The sequence below is a fragment of the Oncorhynchus keta genome, chromosome 4 (genome assembly GCF_023373465.1).
Source record: "Oncorhynchus keta strain PuntledgeMale-10-30-2019 chromosome 4, Oket_V2, whole genome shotgun sequence".
NCBI classification, from domain to species: domain Eukaryota; kingdom Metazoa; phylum Chordata; class Actinopteri; order Salmoniformes; family Salmonidae; genus Oncorhynchus; species Oncorhynchus keta.
In genome coordinates, this window is record NC_068424.1 from 76,795,594 (window position 1) to 76,819,083 (window position 23,490).

Here is a 23,490-nt window from a genome sequence, read left to right on the forward strand (position 1 = left end):
CATACCAGCCCTCTCTCACCACCGTCACCCCTCATACCAGCCCTCTCTCACCACCATCACCTCATACCAGCCTCTCTCACCACCATCACCGCTCATACCAGCCCTCTCTCACCACCGTCACCACCGTCACCACTGTCACCCATCATACCAGCCCTCTCTCACCACCGTCACCTCATACCAGCCCTCTCTCACCACCGTCACCTCATACCAGCCCTCTCTCACCACCGTCACCCCTCATACCAGCCCTCTCTCACCACCGTCACCCCTCATGCCAGCACTCTCTCACCACCGTCACCCCTCATACCAGCCCTCTCTCACCACCGTCACCTCATACCAGCCCTCTCTCACCACCGTCACCCCTCATACCAGCCCTCTCTCACCACCATCACCTCATACCAGCCCTCTCTCACCACCATCACCGCTCATACCAGCCCTCTCTCACCACCGTCACCTCATACCAGCCCTCTCTCACCACTGTCACCTCATACCAGCCCTCTCTCACCACCGTCACCCCTCATACCAGCCCTCTCTCACCACCGTCACCTCATACCAGCCCTCTCTCACCACCATCACCGCTCATACCAGCCCTCTCTCACCACCGTCACCACCGTCACCACTGTCATCCATCATACCAGGCCTCTCTCACCACCGTCACCTCATACCAGCCCTCTCTCACCACCGTCACCCCTCATACCAGCCCTCTCTCACCACCGTCACCTCATACCAGCCCTCTCTCACCACCGTCACCCCTCATACCAGCCCTCTCTCACCACCATCACCACTGTCACCCCTCATACCAGCCCTCTCTCACCACCGTCACCTCATACCAGCCCTCTCTCACCACCGTCACCCCTCATACCAGCCCTCTCTCACCACCGTCACCTCATACCAGCCCTCTCTCACCACCGTCACCCCTCATACCAGCCCTCTCTCACCACCATCACCACTGTCACCCCTCATACCAGCCCTCTCTCACCACCGTCACCTCATACCAGCCCTCTCTCACCACCGTCACCCCTCATACCAGCCCTCTCTCACCACCGTCACCTCATACCAGCCCTCTCTCACCACCGTCACCCCTCATACCAGCCCTCTCTCACCACCGTCATCTCATACCAGCCCTCTCTCACCACCGTCACCTCATACCAGCCCTCTCTCACCACCGTCAACTCATACCAGCCCTCTCTCACCACCGTCAACTCATACCAGCCCTCTCTCACCACCGTCACCTCATACCAGCCCTCTCTCACCACCGTCACCACCGTCACCTCAGCTTTTCATTTCTCATACCAGCCCTCTCTCACCACCGTCACCTCATACCAGCCCTCTCTCACCACCGTCCAACTCATACCAGCCCTCTCTCACCACCGTCACCTCATACCAGCCCTCTCTCACCACCGTCACCTCATACCAGCCCTCTCTCACCACCATCACCCCTCATACCAGCCCTCTCTCACCACCATCACCCCTCATACCAGCCCTCTCTCACCAACATCACCCCTCATACCAGCCCTCTCTCACCACCGTCACCCCTCATACCAGCCCTCTCTCACCACCGTCACCCCTCATACCAGCCCTCTCTCACCACCGTCACCCCTCATACCAGCCCTCTCTCACCTCCTTCACCCCTCATACCAGCCCTCTCTCACCACCGTCACCACTGTCACCCATCATACCAGCCCTCTCTCACCACCGTCACCTCATACCAGCCCTCTCTCACCACCGTCACCACCGTCACCACTGTCACCCATCATACCAGCCCTCTCTCACCACCGTCACCTCATACCAGCCCTCTCTCACCACCGTCACCTCATACCAGCCCTCTCTCACCACCGTCACCTCATACCAGCCCTCTCTCACCACCGTCACCCCTCATACCAGCCCTCTCTCACCACCGTCACCTCATACCAGCCCTCTCTCACCACCGTCACCTCATACCAGCCCTCTCTCACCACCGTCACCCCTCATACCAGCCCTCTCTCACCACCGTCACCCCTCATACCAGCCCTCTCTCACCACCGTCACCCCTCATACCAGCCCTCTCTCACCACCGTCATCTCATACCAGCCCTCTCTCACCACCGTCACCTCATACCAGCCCTCTCTCACCACCGTCAACTCATACCAGCCCTCTCTCACCACCGTCACCTCATACCAGCCCTCTCTCACCACCGTCACCTCATACCAGCCCTCTCTCACCACCATCACCCCTCATACCAGCCCTCTCTCACCACCATCACCCCTCATACCAGCCCTCTCTCACCAACATCACCCCTCATACCAGCCCTCTCTCACCACCGTCACCCCTCATACCAGCCCTCTCTCACCACCGTCACCCCTCATACCAGCCCTCTCTCACCACCGTCACCCCTCATACCAGCCCTCTCTCACCTCCTTCACCCCTCATACCAGCCCTCTCTCACCGACCGTCACCACTGTCACCCATCATACCAGCCCTCTCTCACCACCGTCACCTCATACCAGCCCTCTCTCACCACCGTCACCTCATACCAGCCCTCTCTCACCACCGTCACCCCTCATACCAGCCCCTCTCACCACCGTCACCTCATACCAGCCCTCTCTCACCACCGTCACCCCTCATACCAGCCCTCTCTCACCACCATCACCTCATACCAGCCCTCTCTCACCACCATCACCTCATACCAGCCCTCTCTCACCACCATCACCGCTCATACCAGCCCCTCTCACCACCGTCACCACCGTCACCACTGTCACCCATCATACCAGCCCTCTCTCACCACCGTCACCTCATACCAGCCCTCTCTCACCACCGTCACCTCATACCAGCCCTCTCTCACCACCGTCACCCCTCATACCAGCCCTCTCTCACCACCGTCACCCCTCATGCCAGCACTCTCTCACCACCGTCACCCCTCATACCAGCCCTCTCTCACCACCGTCACCTCATACCAGCCCTCTCTCACCACCGTCACCGCTCATACCAGCCCTCTCTCACCACCGTCACCTCATACCAGCCCTCTCTTACCACCGTCACCTCATACCAGCCCTCTCTCACCACCGTCACCACCGTCACCACTGTCACCCATCATACCAGCCCTCTCTCACCACCGTCACCTCATACCAGCCCTCTCTCACCACCGTCACCCCTCATACCAGCCCTCTCTCACCACCGTCACCTCATACCAGCCCTCTCTCACCACCGTCACCCCTCATACCAGCCCCTCTCACCACCATCACCGCTCATACCAGTCCTCTCTCACCACCGTCACCACAGTCACCACTGTCACCCATCATACCAGCCCTCTCTCACCACCGTCACCTCATACCAGCCCTCTCACCACCGTCACCCCTCATACCAGCCCTCTCTCACCACCGTCACCTCATACCAGCCCTCTCTCACCACCGTCACCCCTCATACCAGCCCTCTCTCACCACCATCACCACTGTCACCCCTCATACCAGCCCTCTCTCACCACCGTCACCTCACCAGCCCTCTCTCACCACCGTCACCTCATGCCAGCCCTCTCTCACCACCATCACCCCTCATACCAGCCCTCTCTCACCACCATCACCCCTCATACCAGCCCTCTCTCACCACCATCACCCCTCATACCAGCCCTCTCTCACCACCGTCACCCCTCATACCAGCCCTCTCTCACCACCGTCACCCCTCATACCAGCCCTCTCTCACCACCGTCACCCCTCATACCAGCCCTCTCTCACCCCCGTCACCCCTCATACCAGCCCTCTCTCACCACCGTCACCTCATACCAGCCCTCTCTCACCACCGTCACCTCATACCAGCCCTCTCTCACCACCGTCACCCCTCATACCAGCCTCTCTCACCACCGTCACCCCTCATGCCAGCACTCTCTCACCACCGTCACCCCTCATGCCAGCCCTCTCTCACCACCGTCACCTCATACCAGCCCCTCTCACCACCGTCACCCCTCATACCAGCCCTCTCTCACCACCATCACCTCATACCAGCCTCTCTCACCACCATCACCGCTCATACCAGCCCTCTCTCACCACCGTCACCGTCACCACTGTCACCCATCATACCAGCCCTCTCTCACCACCGTCACCTCATACCAGCCCTCTCTCACCACCGTCACCTCATACCAGCCCTCTCTCACCACCGTCACCCCTCATACCAGCCCTCTCTCACCACCGTCACCCCTCATGCCAGCACTCTCTCACCACCGTCACCCCTCATACCAGCCCTCTCTCACCACCGTCACCTCATACCAGCCCTCTCTCACCACCGTCACCCCTCATACCAGCCCTCTCTCACCACCATCACCTCATACCAGCCCTCTCTCACCACCATCACCGCTCATACCAGCCCTCTCTCACCACCGTCACCTCATACCAGCCCTCTCTCACCACTGTCACCTCATACCAGCCCTCTCTCACCACCGTCACCCCTCATACCAGCCCTCTCTCACCACCGTCACCTCATACCAGCCCTCTCTCACCACCATCACCGCTCATACCAGCCCTCTCTCACCACCGTCACCACCGTCACCACTGTCATCCATCATACCAGGCCTCTCTCACCACCGTCACCTCATACCAGCCCTCTCTCACCACCGTCACCCCTCATACCAGCCCCTCTCACCACCGTCACCTCATACCAGCCCTCTCTCACCACCGTCACCCCTCATACCAGCCCTCTCTCACCACCATCACCACTGTCACCCCTCATACCAGCCCTCTCTCACCACCGTCACCTCATACCAGCCCTCTCTCACCACCGTCACCCCTCATACCAGCCCTCTCTCACCACCGTCACCCCTCATACCAGCCCTCTCTCACCACCGTCACCCCTCATACCAGCCCTCTCTCACCACCGTCATCTCCTACCAGCCCCTCTCACCACCGTCACCTCATACCAGCCCTCTCTCACCACCGTCACCTCATACCAGCCCTCTCTCACCACCGTCACCTCATACCAGCCCCTCTCACCACCGTCACCTCATACCAGCCCTCTCTCACCACCATCACCCCTCATACCAGCCCTCTCTCACCACCATCACCCCTCATACCAGCCCTCTCTCACCACCATCACCCCTCATACCAGCCCTCTCTCACCACCTGCACCCTCATACCAGCCCTCTCTCACCACCGTCACCCCTCATACCAGCCCTCTCTCACCACCATCACCTCATACCAGCCCTCTCTCACCACCATCACCGCTCATACCAGCCCTCTCTCACCACCGTCACCTCATACCAGCCCTCTCTCACCACTGTCACCTCATACCAGCCCTCTCTCACCACCGTCACCCCTCATACCAGCCCTCTCTCACCACCGTCACCTCATACCAGCCCTCTCTCACCACCATCACCGCTCATACCAGCCCTCTCTCACCACCGTCACCACCGTCACCACTGTCACCCATCATACCAGCCCTCTCTCACCACCGTCACCTCATACCAGCCCTCTCTCACCACCGTCACCCCTCATACCAGCCCTCTCTCACCACCATCACCACTGTCACCCCTCATACCAGCCCTCTCTCACCACCGTCACCTCATACCAGCCCTCTCTCACCACCGTCACCCCTCATACCAGCCCTCTCTCACCACCGTCACCCCTCATACCAGCCCTCTCTCACCACCGTCACCCCTCATACCAGCCCTCTCTCACCACCGTCACCTCATACCAGCCCTCTCTCACCACCGTCACCTCATACCAGCCCTCTCTCACCACCGTCACCTCATACCAGCCCTCTCTCACCACCGTCACCTCATACCAGCCCTCTCTCACCACCGTCACCTCATACCAGCCCTCTCTCACCACCGTCACCTCATACCAGCCCTCTCTCACCACCGTCACCCCTCATACCAGCCCTCTCTCACCACCATCACCCCTCATACCAGCCCTCTCTCACCACCATCACCCCTCATACCAGCCCTCTCTCACCAACATCACCCCTCATACCAGCCCTCTCTCACCACCGTCACCCCTCATACCAGCCCTCTCACCACCGTCACCCCTCATACCAGCCCTCTCTCACCACCATCACCTCATACCAGCCCTCTCTCACCACCATCACCGCTCCATACCAGCCCTCTCTCACCACCGTCACCTCATACCAGCCCTCTCTCACCACTGTCACCTCATACCAGCCCTCTCTCACCACCGTCACCCCTCATACCAGCCCTCTCTCACCACCGTCACCTCATACCAGCCCTCTCTCACCACCATCACCCCTCATACCAGCCCTCTCTCACCACCGTCACCCCTCATACCAGCCCTCTCTCACCACCGTCACCCCTCATACCAGCCCTCTCTCACCACCGTCACCCCTCATACCAGCCCTCTCTCACCACCGTCACCTCATACCAGCCTCTCTCACCACCATCACCCCTCATACCAGCCCTCTCTCACCACCATCACCCCTCATACCAGCCCTCTCTCACCACCATCACCCCTCATACCAGCCCTCTCTCACCACCGTCACCCCTCATACCAGCCCTCTCTCACCACCGTCACCCCTCATACCAGCCCTCTCTCACCACCGTCACCCCTCATACCAGCCCTCTCTCACCTCCTTCACCCCTCATACCAGCCCTCTCTCACCACCGTCACCACTGTCACCCATCATACCAGCCCTCTCTCACCACCGTCACCTCATACCAGCCCTCTCTCACCACCGTCACCTCATACCAGCCCTCTCTCACCACCGTCACCCCTCATACCAGCCCTCTCTCACCACCGTCACCCCTCATGCCAGCACTCTCTCACCACCGTCACCCCTCATACCAGCCCTCTCTCACCACCGTCACCTCATACCAGCCCTCTCTCACCACCGTCACCCCTCATACCAGCCCTCTCTCACCACCATCACCTCATACCAGCCTCTCTCACCACCATCACCGCTCATACCAGCCCTCTCTCACCACCGTCACCACCGTCACCACTGTCACCCATCATACCAGCCCTCTCTCACCACCGTCACCTCATACCAGCCCTCTCTCACCACCGTCACCCCTCATACCAGCCCTCTCTCACCACTCTCACCCCTCATGCCAGCACTCTCTCACCACCGTCACCCCTCATACCAGCCCTCTCTCACCACCGTCACCTCATACCAGCCCTCTCTCACCACCGTCACCCCTCATACCAGCCCTCTCTCACCACCATCACCTCATACCAGCCCTCTCTCACCACCATCACCGCTCATACCAGCCCTCTCTCACCACCGTCACCTCATACCAGCCCTCTCTCACCACCGTCACCTCATACCAGCCCTCTCTCACCACCGTCACCCCTCATACCAGCCCTCTCTCACCACCGTCACCTCATACCAGCCCTCTCTCACCACCATCACCGCTCATACCAGCCCTCTCTCACCACCGTCACCACCGTCACCACTGTCATCCATCATACCAGGCCTCTCTCACCACCGTCACCTCATACCAGCCCTCTCTCACCACCGTCACCCCTCATACCAGCCCTCTCTCACCACCGTCACCTCATACCAGCCCTCTCTCACCACCGTCACCCCTCATACCAGCCCCTCTCACCACCATCACCACTGTCACCCCTCATACCAGCCCTCTCACACCACCGTCACCCCTCATACCAGCCCTCTCTCACCACCGTCACCCCTCATACCAGCCCTCTCTCACCACCGTCATCTCATACCAGCCCTCTCTCACCACCGTCAACTCATACCAGCCCTCTCTCACCACCGTCACCTCATACCAGCCCTCTCTCACCACCGTCACCTCATACCAGCCCTCTCTCACCACCATCACCCCTCATACCAGCCCTCTCTCACCACCATCACCCCTCATACCAGCCCTCTCTCACCACCATCACCCCTCATACCAGCCCTCTCTCACCACCTGCACCCTCATACCAGCCCCTCTCACCACCGTCACCCCTCATACCAGCCCTCTCTCACCACCATCACCTCATACCAGCCCTCTCTCACCACCATCACCGCTCATACCAGCCCTCTCACCACCGTCACCTCATACCAGCCCTCTCTCACCACTGTCACCTCATACCAGCCCTCTCTCACCACCGTCACCCCTCATACCAGCCCTCTCTCACCACCGTCACCTCATACCAGCCCTCTCTCACCACCATCACCGCTCATACCAGCCCTCTCTCACCACCGTCACCACCGTCACCACTGTCACCCATCATACCAGCCTCTCTCACCACCGTCACCTCATACCAGCCCTCTCTCACCACCGTCACCCCTCATACCAGCCCTCTCTCACCACCGTCACCTCATACCAGCCCTCTCTCACCACCGTCACCCCTCATGCCAGCCCTCTCTCACCACCGTCACCCCTGTACCAGCCCCTCTCACCACCGTCACCCCTCATACCAGCCCTCTCTCACCACCGTCATCTCATACCAGCCCTCTCTCACCACCGTCACCTCATACCAGCCCTCTCTCACCACCGTCATCTCATACCAGCCCTCTCTCACCACCGTCACCTCATACCAGCCCTCTCTCACCACCGTCACCTCATACCAGCCCTCTCTCACCACCATCACCCCTCATACCAGCCCTCTCTCACCACCATCACCCCTCATACCAGCCCTCTCTCACCAACATCACCCCTCATACCAGCCCTCTCTCACCACCGTCACCCCTCATACCAGCCCTCTCACCACCGTCACCCCTCATACCAGCCCTCTCTCACCACCATCACCTCATACCAGCCCTCTCTCACCACCATCACCGCTCATACCAGCCCTCTCTCACCACCGTCACCTCATACCAGCCCTCTCTCACCACTGTCACCTCATACCAGCCCTCTCTCACCACCGTCACCCCTCATACCAGCCCTCTCTCACCACCGTCACCTCATACCAGCCCTCTCTCACCACCATCACCGCTCATACCAGCCCCTCTCACCACCGTCACCACCGTCACCACTGTCACCCATCATACCAGCCCTCTCTCACCACCGTCACCTCATACCAGCCCTCTCTCACCACCGTCAACCCCTCATACCAGCCCTCTCTCACCACCGTCACCTCATACCAGCCCTCTCTCACCACCGTCACCCCTCATACCAGCCCCTCTCACCACCATCACCACTGTCACCCCTCATACCAGCCCTCTCTCACCACCGTCACCTCATACCAGCCCTCTCTCACCACCGTCACCCCTCATACCAGCCCTCTCTCACCACCGTCACCCCTCATACCAGCCCTCTCTCACCACCATCACCGCTCATACCAGCCCTCTCTCACCACCGTCACCACCGTCACCACTGTCACCCATCATACCAGCCCTCTCTCACCACCGTCATCTCATACCAGCCCTCTCTCACCACCGTCACCCCTCATACCAGCCCTCTCTCACCACCGTCATCTCATACCAGCCCTCTCTCACCACCGTCACCCCTCATACCAGCCCTCTCTCTCACCGTCACCCCTCATACCAGCCCTCTCTCACCACCGTCACCTCATACCAGCCCTCTCTCACCACCATCACCCCTCATACCAGCCCTCTCTCACCACCATCACCCCTCATACCAGCCCTCTCTCACCAACATCACCCCTCATACCAGCCCTCTCTCACCACCGTCACCCCTCATACCAGCCCTCTCTCACCACCGTCACCCCTCATACCAGCCCTCTCTCACCACCGTCACCCCTCATACCAGCCCTCTCTCACCACCTTCACCCCTCATACCAGCCCTCTCTCACCACCGTCACCACTGTCACCCATCATACCAGCCCTCTCTCACCACCGTCACCCCTCATACCAGCCCTCTCTCACCTCCTTCACCCCTCATACCAGCCCTCTCTCACCACCGTCACCACTGTCACCCATCATACCAGCCCTCTCTCACCACCGTCACCCCTCATACCAGCCCTCTCTCACCACCGTCACCACTGTCACCCATCATACCAGCCCTCTCTCACCACCGTCACCTCATACCAGCCCTCTCTCACCACCAAACTGATATTTGAAAATAAAAGAAACCTTAACTTGACAACAAATTAGATATTGGCAAAACAAACTAACAGTTAAAACTAAGTAAAAATAAATAAACATATCTAGTATTGGCACAATGAAGTCACAGTCAATTGTGTGGCGACAACGCTTTCTCAGAATCGTATCCCTCATACCAGCCCTCTCTCACCAACGTCACCTCATACCAGCCCTCTCTCACCACCGTCACCGCTCATACCAGCCCTCTCTCACCACCGTCACCTCATACCAGCCCTCTCTCACCACCATCACCGCTCATACCAGCCTCTCTCACCACCGTCACCACCATCACCACTGTCACCCATCATACCAGCCCTCTCTCACCACCGTCAACTCATACCAGCCCTCTCTCACCACCGTCACCCCTCATACCAGCCCTCTCTCAACACCGTCACCCCTCATTCCAGCACTCTCTCGCCACCGTCACCCCTCATACCAGCCCTCTCTCACCACCATCACCTCATACAAGCCCTCTCTCACCACCATCACTGCTCATACCAGCCCTCTCTCACCACCGTCACCTCATACCAGCCCTCTCTCACCACTGTCACCTCATACCAGCCCCTCTCACCACCGTCACCCCTCATACCAGCCCTCTCTCACCACCGTCACCTCATACCAGCCCTCTCTCACCACCATCACCGCTCATACCAGCCCTCTCTCACCACCGTCACCTCATACCAGCCCTCTCTCACCACCGTCACCCCTCATACCAGCCCTCTCTCACCACCGTCACCCCTCATACCAGCCCTCTCTCACCACCGTCACCTCATACCAGCCTCTCTCACCACCATCACCGCTCACCCCAGCCCTCTCTCACCACCGTCACCACCGTCACCACTGTCACCCCTCATACCAGCCCTCTCTCACCACCGTCACCTCATACCAGCCCTCTCTCACCACCGTCACCCCTCATACCAGCCCTCTCTCACCACCGTCACCTCATACCAGCCCTCTCTCACCACCGTCACCCCTCATACCAGCCCTCTCTCACCACCATCACCACTGTCACCCCTCATACCAGCCCTCTCTCACCACCGTCACCTCATACCAGCCCTCTCTCACCACCGTCACCCCTCATACCAGCCCTCTCTCACCACCGTCACCCCTCATACCAGCCCTCTCTCACCACCGTCACCCCTCATACCAGCCTCTCTCACCACCGTCACCTCATACCAGCCCTCTCTCACCACCATCACCGCTCATACCAGCACTCTCTCACCACCGTCAACTCATACCAGCCCTCTCTCACCACCGTCACCTCATACCAGCCCTCTCTCACCACCATCACCCCTCATACCAGCCCTCTCTCACCACCATCACCCCTCATACCAGCCCTCTCTCACCACCATCACCCCTCATACCAGCCCTCTCTCACCACCGTCACCCCTCATACCAGCCCTCTCTCACCACCGTCACCCCTCATACCAGCCCTCTCTCACCACCGTCACCCCTCATACCAGCCCTCTCTCACCTCCTTCACCCCTCATACCAGCCCTCTCTCACCACCGTCACCACTGTCACCCATCATACCAGCCCTCTCTCACCACCGTCACCTCATACCAGCCCTCTCTCACCACCGTCACCCCTCATACCAGCCCTCTCTCACCACCGTCACCCCTCATGCCAGCACTCTCTCACCACCGTCACCCCTCATACCAGCCCTCTCTCACCACCGTCACCTCATACCAGCCCTCTCTCACCACCGTCACCCCTCATACCAGCCCTCTCTCACCACCATCACCTCATACCAGCCCTCTCTCACCACCGTCACCCCTCATACCAGCCCTCTCTCACCACCGTCACCCCTCATACCAGCCCTCTCTCACCACCATCACCGCTCATACCAGCCCTCTCTCACCACCGTCACCTCATACCAGCCCTCTCTCACCACTGTCACCTCATACCAGCCCTCTCTCACCACCGTCACCCCTCATACCAGCCCTCTCTCACCACCGTCACCTCATACCAGCCCTCTCTCACCACCATCACCGCTCATACCAGCCCTCTCTCACCACCGTCACCACCGTCACCACTGTCACCCATCATACCAGCCCTCTCTCACCACCGTCACCTCATACCAGCCCTCTCTCACCACCGTCACCCCTCATACCAGCCCTCTCTCACCACCGTCACCTCATACCAGCCCTCTCTCACCACCGTCACCCCTCATACCAGCCCTCTCTCACCACCATCACCACTGTCACCCCTCATACCAGCCCTCTCTCACCACCGTCACCTCATACCAGCCCTCTCTCACCACCGTCACCCCTCATACCAGCCCTCTCTCACCACCGTCACCCCTCATACCAGCCCTCTCTCACCACCGTCACCCCTCATACCAGCCCTCTCTCACCACCGTCACCTCATACCAGCCCTCTCTCACCACCGTCAACTCATACCAGCCCTCTCTCACCACCGTCACCTCATACCAGCCCTCTCTCACCACCGTCACCCCTCATACCAGCCCTCTCTCACCACCATCACCCTCATACCAGCCCTCTCTCACCAACATCACCCCTCATACCAGCCCTCTCTCACCACCGTCACCCCTCATACCAGCCCTCTCTCACCACCGTCACCCCTCATACCAGCCCTCTCTCACCTCCTTCACCCCTCATACCAGCCCTCTCTCACCACCGTCACCACTGTCACCCATCATACCAGCCCTCTCTCACCACCGTCACCTCATACCAGCCCTCTCTCACCACCGTCACCCCTCATACCAGCCCTCTTTCACCACCGTCACCCCTCATGCCAGCCTCTCTCACCACCGTCACCCCTCATACCAGCCCTCTCTCACCACCGTCACCTCATACCAGCCCTCTCTCACCACCGTCACCCCTCATACCAGCCCTCTCTCACCACCATCACCTCATACCAGCCCTCTCTCACCACCGTCACCCCTCATACCAGCCCTCTCTCACCACCATCACCACTGTCACCCCTCATACCAGCCCTCTCTCACCACCGTCACCTCATACCAGCCCTCTCTCACCACCGTCACCTCATACCAGCCCTCTCTCACCACCGTCACCTCATACCAGCCCTCTCTCACCACCATCACCACTCATACCAGCCCTCTCACCACCGTCACCACCGTCACCACTGTCACCCATCATACCAGCCCTCTCTCACCACCGTCACCTCATACCAGCCCTCTCTCACCACCGTCACCCCTCATACCAGCCCTCTCTCACCACCGTCACCTCATACCAGCCCTCTCTCACCACCGTCACCCCTCATACCAGCCCTCTCTCACCACCGTCACCTCATACCAGCCCTCTCTCACCACCGTCACCCCTCATACCAGCCCTCTCTCACCACCGTCACCTCATACCAGCCCTCTCTCACCACCATCACCGCTCATACCAGCCCTCTCTCACCACCGTCACCACCGTCACCACTGTCACCCATCATACCAGCCCTCTCTCACCACCGTCACCTCATACCAGCCCTCTCTCACCACCGTCACCCCTCATACCAGCCCTCTCTCACCACCGTCACCCCTCATACCAGCCCTCTCTCACCACCGTCACCCCTCATACCAGCCCTCTCTCACCACCATCACCACTGTCACCCCTCATACCAGCCCTCTCTCACCACCGTCACCTCATACCAGCCCTCTCTCACCACCGTCACCTCATTCCAGCCCCTCTCTCACCACCGTCACCCCTCATACCAGCCCTCTCTCACCACCGTCACCCCTCATACCAGCCCTCTCTCACCACCGTCATCTCATACCAGCCCCTCTCACCACCGTCACCTCATACCAGCCCTCTCTCACCACCGTCACCTCATACCAGCCCTCTCTCACCACCGTCACCTCATACCAGCCCTCTCTCACCACCGTCACCCCTCATACCAGCCCTCTCTCACCACCGTCACCTCATACCAGCCCTCTCTCACCACCATCACCCTCATACCAGCCCCTCTCACCACCTCACCACCGTCACCACTGTCACCCATCATACCAGCCCTCTCTCACCACCATCACCCCTCATACCAGCCCCTCTCACCACCGTCACCACCGTCACCACTGTCACCCATCATACCAGCCCTCTCTCACCACCGTCACCTCATACCAGCCCTCTCTCACCACCGTCACCCCTCATACCAGCCCTCTCTCACCACCGTCACCTCATACCAGCCCTCTCTCACCACCATCACCCCTCATACCAGCCCTCTCTCACCACCATCACCACTGTCACCCCTCATACCAGCCCTCTCTCACCACCGTCACCTCATACCAGCCCTCTCTCACCACCGTCACCCCTCATTCCAGCCCTCTCTCACCACCGTCACCCCTCATACCAGCCCTCTCTCACCACCGTCACCCCTCATACCAGCCCTCTCTCACCACCGTCACCTCATACCAGCCCTCTCACCACCGTCACCTCATACCAGCCCTCTCTCACCACCGTCATCTCATACCAGCCCCTCTCACCACCGTCACCTCATACCAGCCCTCTCTCACCACCGTCAACTCATACCAGCCCTCTCTCACCACCGTCACCTCATACCAGCCCTCTCTCACCACCGTCACCTCATACCAGCCCTCTCTCACCACCATCACCCCTCATACCAGCCCTCTCTCACCACCATCACCCCTCATACCAGCCCTCTCTCACCACCATCACCCCTCATACCAGCCCTCTCTCACCACCGTCACCCCTCATACCAGCCCCTCTCACCACCGTCACCCCTCATACCAGCCCTCTCTCACCACCGTCACCTCATACCAGCCCTCTCTCACCTCCTTCACCCCTCATACAAGCCCTCTCTCACCACCATCACCACTGTCACCCATCATACCAGCCCTCTCTCACCACCGTCACCTCATACCAGCCCTCTCTCACCACCGTCACCCCTCATAACAGCCCTCTCTCACCACCATCACCCCTCATGCCAGCCCTCTCTCACCACCGTCACCCCTCATACCAGCCCTCTCTCACCACTGTCACCCCTCATACCAGCCCTCTCTCACCACCGTCACCCCTCATGCCAGCACTCTCTCACCACCGTCACCCCTCATACCAGCCCTCTCTCACCACCGTCACCTCATACCAGCCCTCTCTCACCACCGTCACCTCCTTACCAGCCCTCTCTCACCACCATCACCTGCTCATACCAGCCCTCTCTCACCACCGTCACCCCTCATACCAGCCCTCTCTCACCACCGTCACCCCTCATGCCAGCCCTCTCTCACCACCGTCACCCCTCATACCAGCCCTCTCTCACCACCGTCACCCCTCATGCCAGCCCTCTCTCACCACCGTCACCCCTCATACCAGCCCTCTCTCACCACTGTCACCCCTCATACCAGCCCTCTCTCACCACCGTCACCCCTCATGCCAGCACTCTCTCACCACCGTCACCCCTCATACCAGCCCTCTCTCACCACCGTCACCCTCATACCAGCCCTCTCTCACCACCGTCACCCCTCATACCAGCCCTCTCTCACCACCGTCACCTCATACCAGCCCTCTCTCACCACCATCACCCTCATACCAGCCCCTCTCACCACCGTCACCACCGTCACCACTGTCACCCATCATACCAGCCCTCTCTCACCACCGTCACCTCATACCAGCCCTCTCTCACCACCGTCACCCCTCATACCAGCCCTCTCTCACCACCGTCACCTCATACCAGCCCTCTCTCACCACCGTCACCCCTCATACCAGCCCTCTCTCACCACCATCACCACTGTCACCCCTCATACCAGCCCTCTCTCACCACCGTCACCCCTCATACCAGCCCTCTCTCACCACCGTCACCCCTCATAACAGCCTTCTCTCACCTCCATAAGCTGTCATTGTCTGCCTGGGATTGGGGCTTCATTGTCATGACCCAACGTGACAATCTATCTCTATGTCTGCCTCAGTATCTCACTTTCTCTCTTTCTTTCACTTTCACTCTCTCTTTATTTGTCTCTCTCTCTCTCTCTGATGCTATCTCTCTCTCTCTGATTCTCTCTCTTTCTTCCTCCTGTCGCTATCCGGCTGTGAGGGGTAAGACACCAGAGCTGTGAGGGGTAAGACACCAGGGCTGTGAGGGGTAAGACACCAGGGCTGTGAGGGGTAAGACACCAGGGCTGCGAGGGGTAAGACACCAGGGCTGCGAGGGTAAGACACCAGGGCTGCGAGGGGTTAAGACACCAGAGCTGTGAGGGTAAGACACCAGGGCTGCGAGGGGTAAGACACCAGGGCTGCGAGGGGTAAGACACCAGGGCTGCGAGGGGTAAGACACCAGGGCTGCGAGGGGTAAGACACCAGGGCTGCGAGGGGTAAGACACCAGGGCTGCGAGGGGTAAGACACCAGGGCTGCGAGGGGTAAGACACCAGGGCTGTGGGGCGTTAATTGGTGGTGTATTGTGAATGGAAGGCAGCCAGCAGGTTTGACTACACACCGTGCAGTGATCTAAGCTCACAGTCATCTAGCACTGTCAAGTGTTAGATTAAATGGTTCCTAGCAAGTGTTGGAACTGGTTCATGTAGAAGAACAAAGTTATTTTAGGAACAGAACCCGTATCATAAACCAAAGTGATCTATACTGTATTAAAAGCGTTACAACTGTTAATAATGTTATTTTAGGATCCAGGCATTTTGTTCCAGTCCCACAGAAATCGCAACAAAGCCCCTATGCAAAGCCCTCACTCTGTCACTCAGAAACGTATTCCAGCGTCTGCCTAACAGCTGGAAATCCTTACCAGTGGGTGTGTATAGTCTGCCTGCCCCTCCCCTCTGAAGCATAGGTTACTGTAGCCCCTCCCCTCTGAAGGATAGGTTACTGTAGCCCCTCCCCTCTGAAGCATAGGTTACTGTAGCCCCTCCCCTCTGAAGGATAGGTTACTGTAGCCCCTCCCCTCCGAAGCATAGGTTACTGTAGCCCCTCCCCTCTGAAGGATAGGTTACTGTAGCCCCTCCCCTCTGAAGCATAGGTTACTGTAGCCCCTCCCCTCTGAAGGATAGGTTACTGTAGCCCCTCCCCTCTGAAGGATAGGTTACTGTAGCCCCTCCCCTCTGAAGGATAGGTTACTGTAGCCCCTCCCCTCTGAAGCATAGGTTACTGTAGCCCCTCCCCTCTGAAGGATAGGTTACTGTAGCCCCTCCCCTCTGAAGCATAGGTTACTGTAGCCCCTCCCCTCTGAAGGATAGGTTACTGTAGGCCCTTCCCTCTGAAGGATAGGTTACTGTAGCCCCTCCCCTCTGAAGGATAGGTTACTGTAGCTCCTCCCCTCTGAAGCATAGGTTACTGTAGCCCCTCCCCTCTGAAGGATAGGTTACTGTAGCCCCTCCCCTCTGAAGGTTAGGTTACTGTAGCCCCTCCTCTGAAGCATAAGTTACTGTAGCCCCTCCCTCTGAAGCATAGGTTACTGTAGCCCCTCCCCTCTGAAGGATAGGTTACTGTAGCCCCTCCCCTCTGAAGGATAGGTTACTGTAGCCCCTCCCCTCTGAAGGATAGGTTACTGTAGCCCCTCCCCTCTGAAGGATAGGTTACTGTAGCCCCTCCCCTCTGAAGCATAGGTTACTGTAGCCCCTCCCCTCTGAAGCATAGGTTACTGTAGCCCCTCCCCTCTGAAGGATAGGTTACTGTAGCCCCTCCCCTCTGAAGGATAGGTTACTGTAGCCCCTCCCCTCTGAAGGATAGGTTACTGTAGCTCCTCCCCTCTGAAGCATAGGTTACTGTAGCCCCTCCCCTCTGAAGGATAGGTTACTGTAGCCCCTCCCCTCTGAAGGTTAGGTTACTGTAGCCCCTCCCCTCTGAAGCATAAGTTACTGTAGCCCCTCCCCTCTGAAGCATAGGTTACTGTAGCCCCTCCCCTCTGAAGGATAGGTTACTGTAGCCCCTCCCCTCTGAAGCATAGGTTACTGTAGCCCCTCCCCTCTGAAGGATAGGTTACTGTAGCCCCTCCCCTCTGAAGGTTAGGTTACTGTAGCCCCTCCCCTCTGAAGCATAAGTTACTGTATCCCCTCCCCTCTGAAGCATAGGTTACTGTAGCCCCTCCCCTCTGAAGCATAGGTTACTGTAGCCCCTCCCTTCTGAAGCATAGGTTACTGTAGCCCCTCCCTTCTGAAGTATAGGTTACTGTAGCCCCTCCCTTCTGAAGCATAGGTTACTGTAGCCCCTCCCTTCTGAAGAATATGTTACTGTAGCCCCTCCCTTCTGAAGCATAGGTTACTGTAGCCCCTCCCCTCTGAAGCATAGGTTACTGTAGCCCCTCCCCTCTGAAGCATAGGTTACTGTAGCCCCTCCCTTCTGAAGCATAGGTTACTGTAGCCCCTCCCCTCTGAAGGATAGGTTACTGTAGCCTCTCCCCTCTGAAGCATAGGTTACTGTAGCCCCTCCCTTCTGAAGCATAGGTTACTGTAGCCCCTCCCCTCTGAAGCATAGGTTACTGTAGCCCCTCCCTTCTGAAGCATAGGTTACTGTAGCCCCTCCCCTCTGAAGGATAGGTTACTGTAGCCTCTCCCCTCTGAAGGATAGGTTACTGTCGCCCCTCCCCTCTGAAGCATGGGTTACTGTAACCTGCTGTTGACATTACAAGCATCATTCAGAAATTAGGGAGATATGCTTAATTGGAGAACAATAGATTCACTTTTCCAGTGCTAGTTTTTAAATGGTCCCCCCTCACCCGCAGTTGCATCTCTCGCCCTACACTGTGACTGACAGCACAGTGTGTATGTGTTTGTCTTTCATTATGATTAAACCATGCTGTTACGGAAAAATACAATTTGCTCTTTAACGTCTTCCAATACAGCACACTGACTCGGTACCGGTGCCCCCTGTTTAAATCCTCAATATTGTTATTCTTATTGTGTTACTTTTTATTATTACTTTTTATTTTAGTCTACTTGGTAAATATTTTCTTCTTCTTGAACTGCACTGTTGGTTAATTTTAAGGGCTTGTAAGTAAGAATGTCATGGTAAAGTCTGCACTTGTTGTGTTCGGCGCATGTGGCTAATAAAGTTTGATTTGATTTCAATTCCTTACCCGCTCCATAGCAAACTGTTTAGAAATGAACAGAAAGGAACCATATTTATTTGTCCTTTTTAAGGGGGGGCGGGGTCGGACCCAGTTCAGAACGTTATTGGTCTGGTGGAACAGTGAAATGGAATGAAAAAAAGGATGGTTCTGTTCAGAATGAAACGATTGGAAAATAATTTTGGATCCAACCCCTGGCTCCTACAGACATGTGTAGAAATCCTCTATCTGCCGAATAGGATAAATTACAGAGGTCATGTCGTAATTCATAACCAATGACAGGAATAAATAAGGAACTAAACTCTTGACGACTGGCTGAACTTCATCCTGTTGTGATGTAGACAATTTCTGAACAAAATGAGATTTAAAAGCTGTGCTGGTAAAGAGTTATAGAGAGCGCTGTAGATGGACGTAGGAGTTATAGAGAGCGCTGTAGATGGATGTGAGAGCCTGCACCTTTTTGGGTCCCCCTGTTCTCATCTCATAGACGTCTATAGTGTAGTTGGACCTCCGGCCATAGCTGTCAAACTGGATGTTCCCCGTCATCCCCTGAACCTGGACCTGCACCGCGGGACAGTAAAACACAGGGACAAAGCACACAGAACAACGTGTAACACAGACAGCCATTTTATTATCAAATTTGGAAATGGCTGGATTTAGGAAATGGCAGGTATTCACATAGGTTGAATCGTTGGCGTAAATCAAATGATGGAACCGATAGGCTTTGATAAAAGATGTGGGTTTATGGTAATGAGAATTAGAGTCTCTTTGTATTTCAGAGAGCTGAGCTGAGGGGGAGAGAATTTAACTGTGAGAGTTCTGTGACAGGACATCTGGGAGGCAGAGGAAGGAGGAGATTAGTCTCTTTTTATTGATCTCTATCTCTCCCTCTGCCTCCTCTTTATATAGATATCTATCTTTCTCTCTGCCCCCTCTTTCTATAGCTCTCTATCTGCCCCCTCTTTCTATCGCACTTGCTCTTCGTTTCTCTGTCTCGGTTTCTCAATCTTACAAGTCTCACTCTTATCGTCTCCATCTCACTCACTACTTCCCCTGTCTATCTCTCTCTTTACTCCCTACCTACCTCCATCTCTCTCACTACTTCCCCTGTCTATCTCTCTCTTTACTCCCTACCTACCTCCATCTCTCTCACTACTTCCCCTGTCTATCTCTCTCTTTACTCCCTACCTACCTCCATCTCTCTCACTACTTCCCCTGTCTATCTCTCTCTTTACTCCCTACCTACCTCCATCTCTCTCACTACTTCCCCTGTCTATCTCTCTCTTTACTCCCTACCTACCTCCATCTCTCTCACTACTTCTCCCCATCTCTCTCTCTCTCTCTCCTCCCTACCTACCTCCATCTCTCTCACTACTTTCCCCATCTATCTCTCTCTCTCTCCTCCCTACCTACCTCCATCTCTCTCACTACTTTCCCCATCTATCTCTCTCTCTCCTACCTACCTCCATCACTCTCACTACTTCCCCCGTCTATCTGTCTCCCCTCGCTCCCTACCTCCCCCGTCTATCTCTCTCTCTCTCTCTCTCCTCCCTACCTCCATCACTCTCACTACTTCCCCCGTCTATCTGTCTCCCCTCGCTCCCTACCTCCCCCGTCTATCTCTCTCTCTCTCTCCTCCCTCCCTACCTCCATCTCTCACTACTTCCCCCGTCTATCTGTCTCCCCTCGCTCCCTACCTCCCCCGTCTATCTCTCTCTCTCTCCTCCATCTCTCACTACAACCCCCGTCTATCTGTCTCCCCTCGCTCCCTACCTACCTCTTTCCTTCCTTCTCTCTCTCCTTTCCCTTCTCTGCCTACCACCTTCCTTCTCTCTCTCTACCTCCCTCCCCATCTGTCCCTCTCTATCTTACCATTTTGAGTGCTCTCTCGATGTCGATGCCCTGGCTCCATGGCACGGCAGGGTTGGCCAGACAGTCTCCTGCTCCCCCTCGTCGTGACACGTCTACGCGTTGGCGCCGCAGGTACCGGAACGCCTCAGCGATCACCAGGATGGCATCGTGGGTCAGAGCAGACGTGTACTGCCGAGGACAAGAGAGTTCAGGGGGTTCACAAGAGATCACCAGAAATCACAAGAGATCACCAGAAATCACAAGAGATCACCAGAAATCACAAGAGATCACCAGAAATCACAAGAGATCACCAGAAATCACAAGAGAGATCATGGGAGACTAACCGATGATCGCACTGTCCCACACGTTCATCGCAAACTTACCTTGACTTGGAGAGAACAGGTTGTTCCTTAACCAGCACCTTGACTAAATGTGTTGAGGCAGTAAATGTTTACTGTTGTCCCACATGAAGGATTCAGCCCCCACCAACGCTTCTATTGCAGTAAATGATCTATCCTGTTGCCTAGTCACCTTACAACTACCTACATGTACAGTACATAGCTACCTCAATTACCTCGAACATCGATACAATGACTCGGTACTGGTACTCCCTGTATATGGCCATGCAATTTTCTACTTCCTGTATATACCATGTTATTTACTACTTCCTGTATATACCATGTTATTTACTACTTCCTGTATATATCCATGTTATTTACTACTTCCTGTATATAGCCATGTTATTTTCTACTCTCTGTATATAGCCATGTTATTTTCTACTTCCTATATATATTTATATATACACACATTATGTTCTACTTCCTGTATATAAACATGTTATTTACCACTTCCTATATATAAAATTGATTTTCTACTTCCTGTGTATATACATGTTATTTACTACTTCCTGTGTATAGACATGTTATTTACTACTTCCTGTGTATAGTCATGTTATTTACTACTTCCTGTGTATAGACATGTTATTTACTACTTCCTGTGTATATACATGTTATTTACTACTTCCTGTGTATAGACATGTTATTTACTATTTCCTGTGTATAGACATGTTATTTACTACTTCCTGTGTATAGACATGTTATTTACTATTTCCTGTGTATAGACATGTTATTGTCACGCCTTGGTCATTGTATCTTGTGTTTTTGTTATATGTTTGGGTAGGCCAGGGTGTGACATGGGTTTATATGTGGTATTTCGTATTGGGGTTTGTATTAATTGGGAGTGTGTATTATTAGGGGTGTGTCTAGTTAGGCTTGGCTGCCTGAGGCGATTCCTATGGAGTCAGCTGATTCTCGTTGTCTCGGATTGGGAACCGTATTTAGGTAGCCTGAGTGCGCGTTGTATTTCGTGGGTGATTGTACCTGTCTCTGTGTTAGTCACCAGATAGGCTGTAATTAGTTTCACTCGTTTGTTGTTTTGTATTTTCAGTTATTTCATGTACCGCTTTATCTTCATTAAAAGTCATGAGTAACCTACACGCTGCATTTCGGTCTGACTCTCTACAAACAACAGACGAAGTTCATTACAGTTATTTACTATTTCCAATATATAGACATGTTATTTACTACTTCCTGTGTATAGACATGTTATTTACTATTTCCAATATATATCCATGCTATTTTTTACTTCCTAAACTCAGCAACAGCAAGATTCAACAACTGAGACATAAATTGAACAAGTTTCACAGACAGAAATGGAATAATGTGTCCCTGAACAAAGGTGGGGAATGGCCCTAGCCCTCACCCTCTGATCCAACAGGTCCCAGACGTGCTCAATGGGATTGAGATCTGGGCTCTTCCCTGGCCATGGCAGAACACTGGCATTCCTATCTTGCAGTATGGCTGGTGGCATTGTCATGCTGGATTGTCATGTCAGGATGGGCCTGCAGGAAGGGTACCACATGAGGAAGGAGGATGTCTTCCTTGTAACGCACAGCGTTGAGATTGTCTGCAATGACAACAAGCTCAGTCCGATAACGCACACCGCCCCAGAACATGACGGACCCTCCACCTCCAACTCAATCCCGCTACAGAGTACAGGCCTCGGTGTAACCCTCATTCCTTCGACCATCACCCCTGGTGAGACAAAACCACGACTCGTCAGTGAAGAGCACTTTTTGCTTGTCCTGTCTGAGCCAGCGATGGTGGGTTAGTGCCCATAGGCGACGTTGTTGCCGGTGATGTCTGGTGAGGACCTGCCTTACAACAGGCCTACAAGCCCTCAGTCCAGCCTCTCTCAGCCTATTGAGGACAGTCTGAGCACTGCTGGAGGGATTGTGCGTTCCTGGTGTAACTCAGGCAGTTGTTGTTGCCATCCTGTACCTGTCCTACAGGTGTGATGTTCGGATGTACCGATCCTGTGCAGGTGTTGTTACACGTGGTCTGCCACTGCGAGGACGATCAGGTGTCCGTCCTGTCTCCCTGTAGCGATGTCTTAGGCGTCTCACAGTACGGACATTGCAATTCATTGCCCTGGCCACATCTGCAGTCCGCACGCAGTCCTTGCAGCATGCCTGAGGCACTTTCACACAGATGAGCAGGGATATTTCTTTTGGTATTTTTCAGAGTCAGTAGAAAGGTCTCTTTAGTGTCCTAAGTTTTCATAACTGTGACCTTAGTTGCCTACAGTCTGTAATGTTATGTTCTACTTCCTGTATATAGCCATGTTAT

At 55.9% G+C, this 23,490-nt stretch overlaps 1 protein-coding gene across 4 annotated transcripts in view; it reads right to left on the reverse strand.

Annotated features, from left to right (window-relative positions):
• Positions 1-23,490, reverse strand: part of LOC118372190 (glutamate receptor 3-like) — a 290,884-nt gene that overhangs the window by 74,815 nt on the left and 192,579 nt on the right. For all 4 annotated transcript variants that reach the window (XR_008132255.1, XM_052516184.1, XM_052516173.1 and 1 more), the window contains exons 7-8: positions 20,825-20,992; positions 19,409-19,513 (exon numbers count right to left, since the gene is read on the reverse strand). Coding sequence is in view for 3 of the 4 variants with exons in the window: in XM_052516184.1 (XP_052372144.1) it covers positions 19,409-19,513; positions 20,825-20,992 (273 nt within the window). In the remaining variant the exon portion in view is untranslated. The remainder of the gene's footprint in view (positions 1-19,408; positions 19,514-20,824; positions 20,993-23,490) is intronic.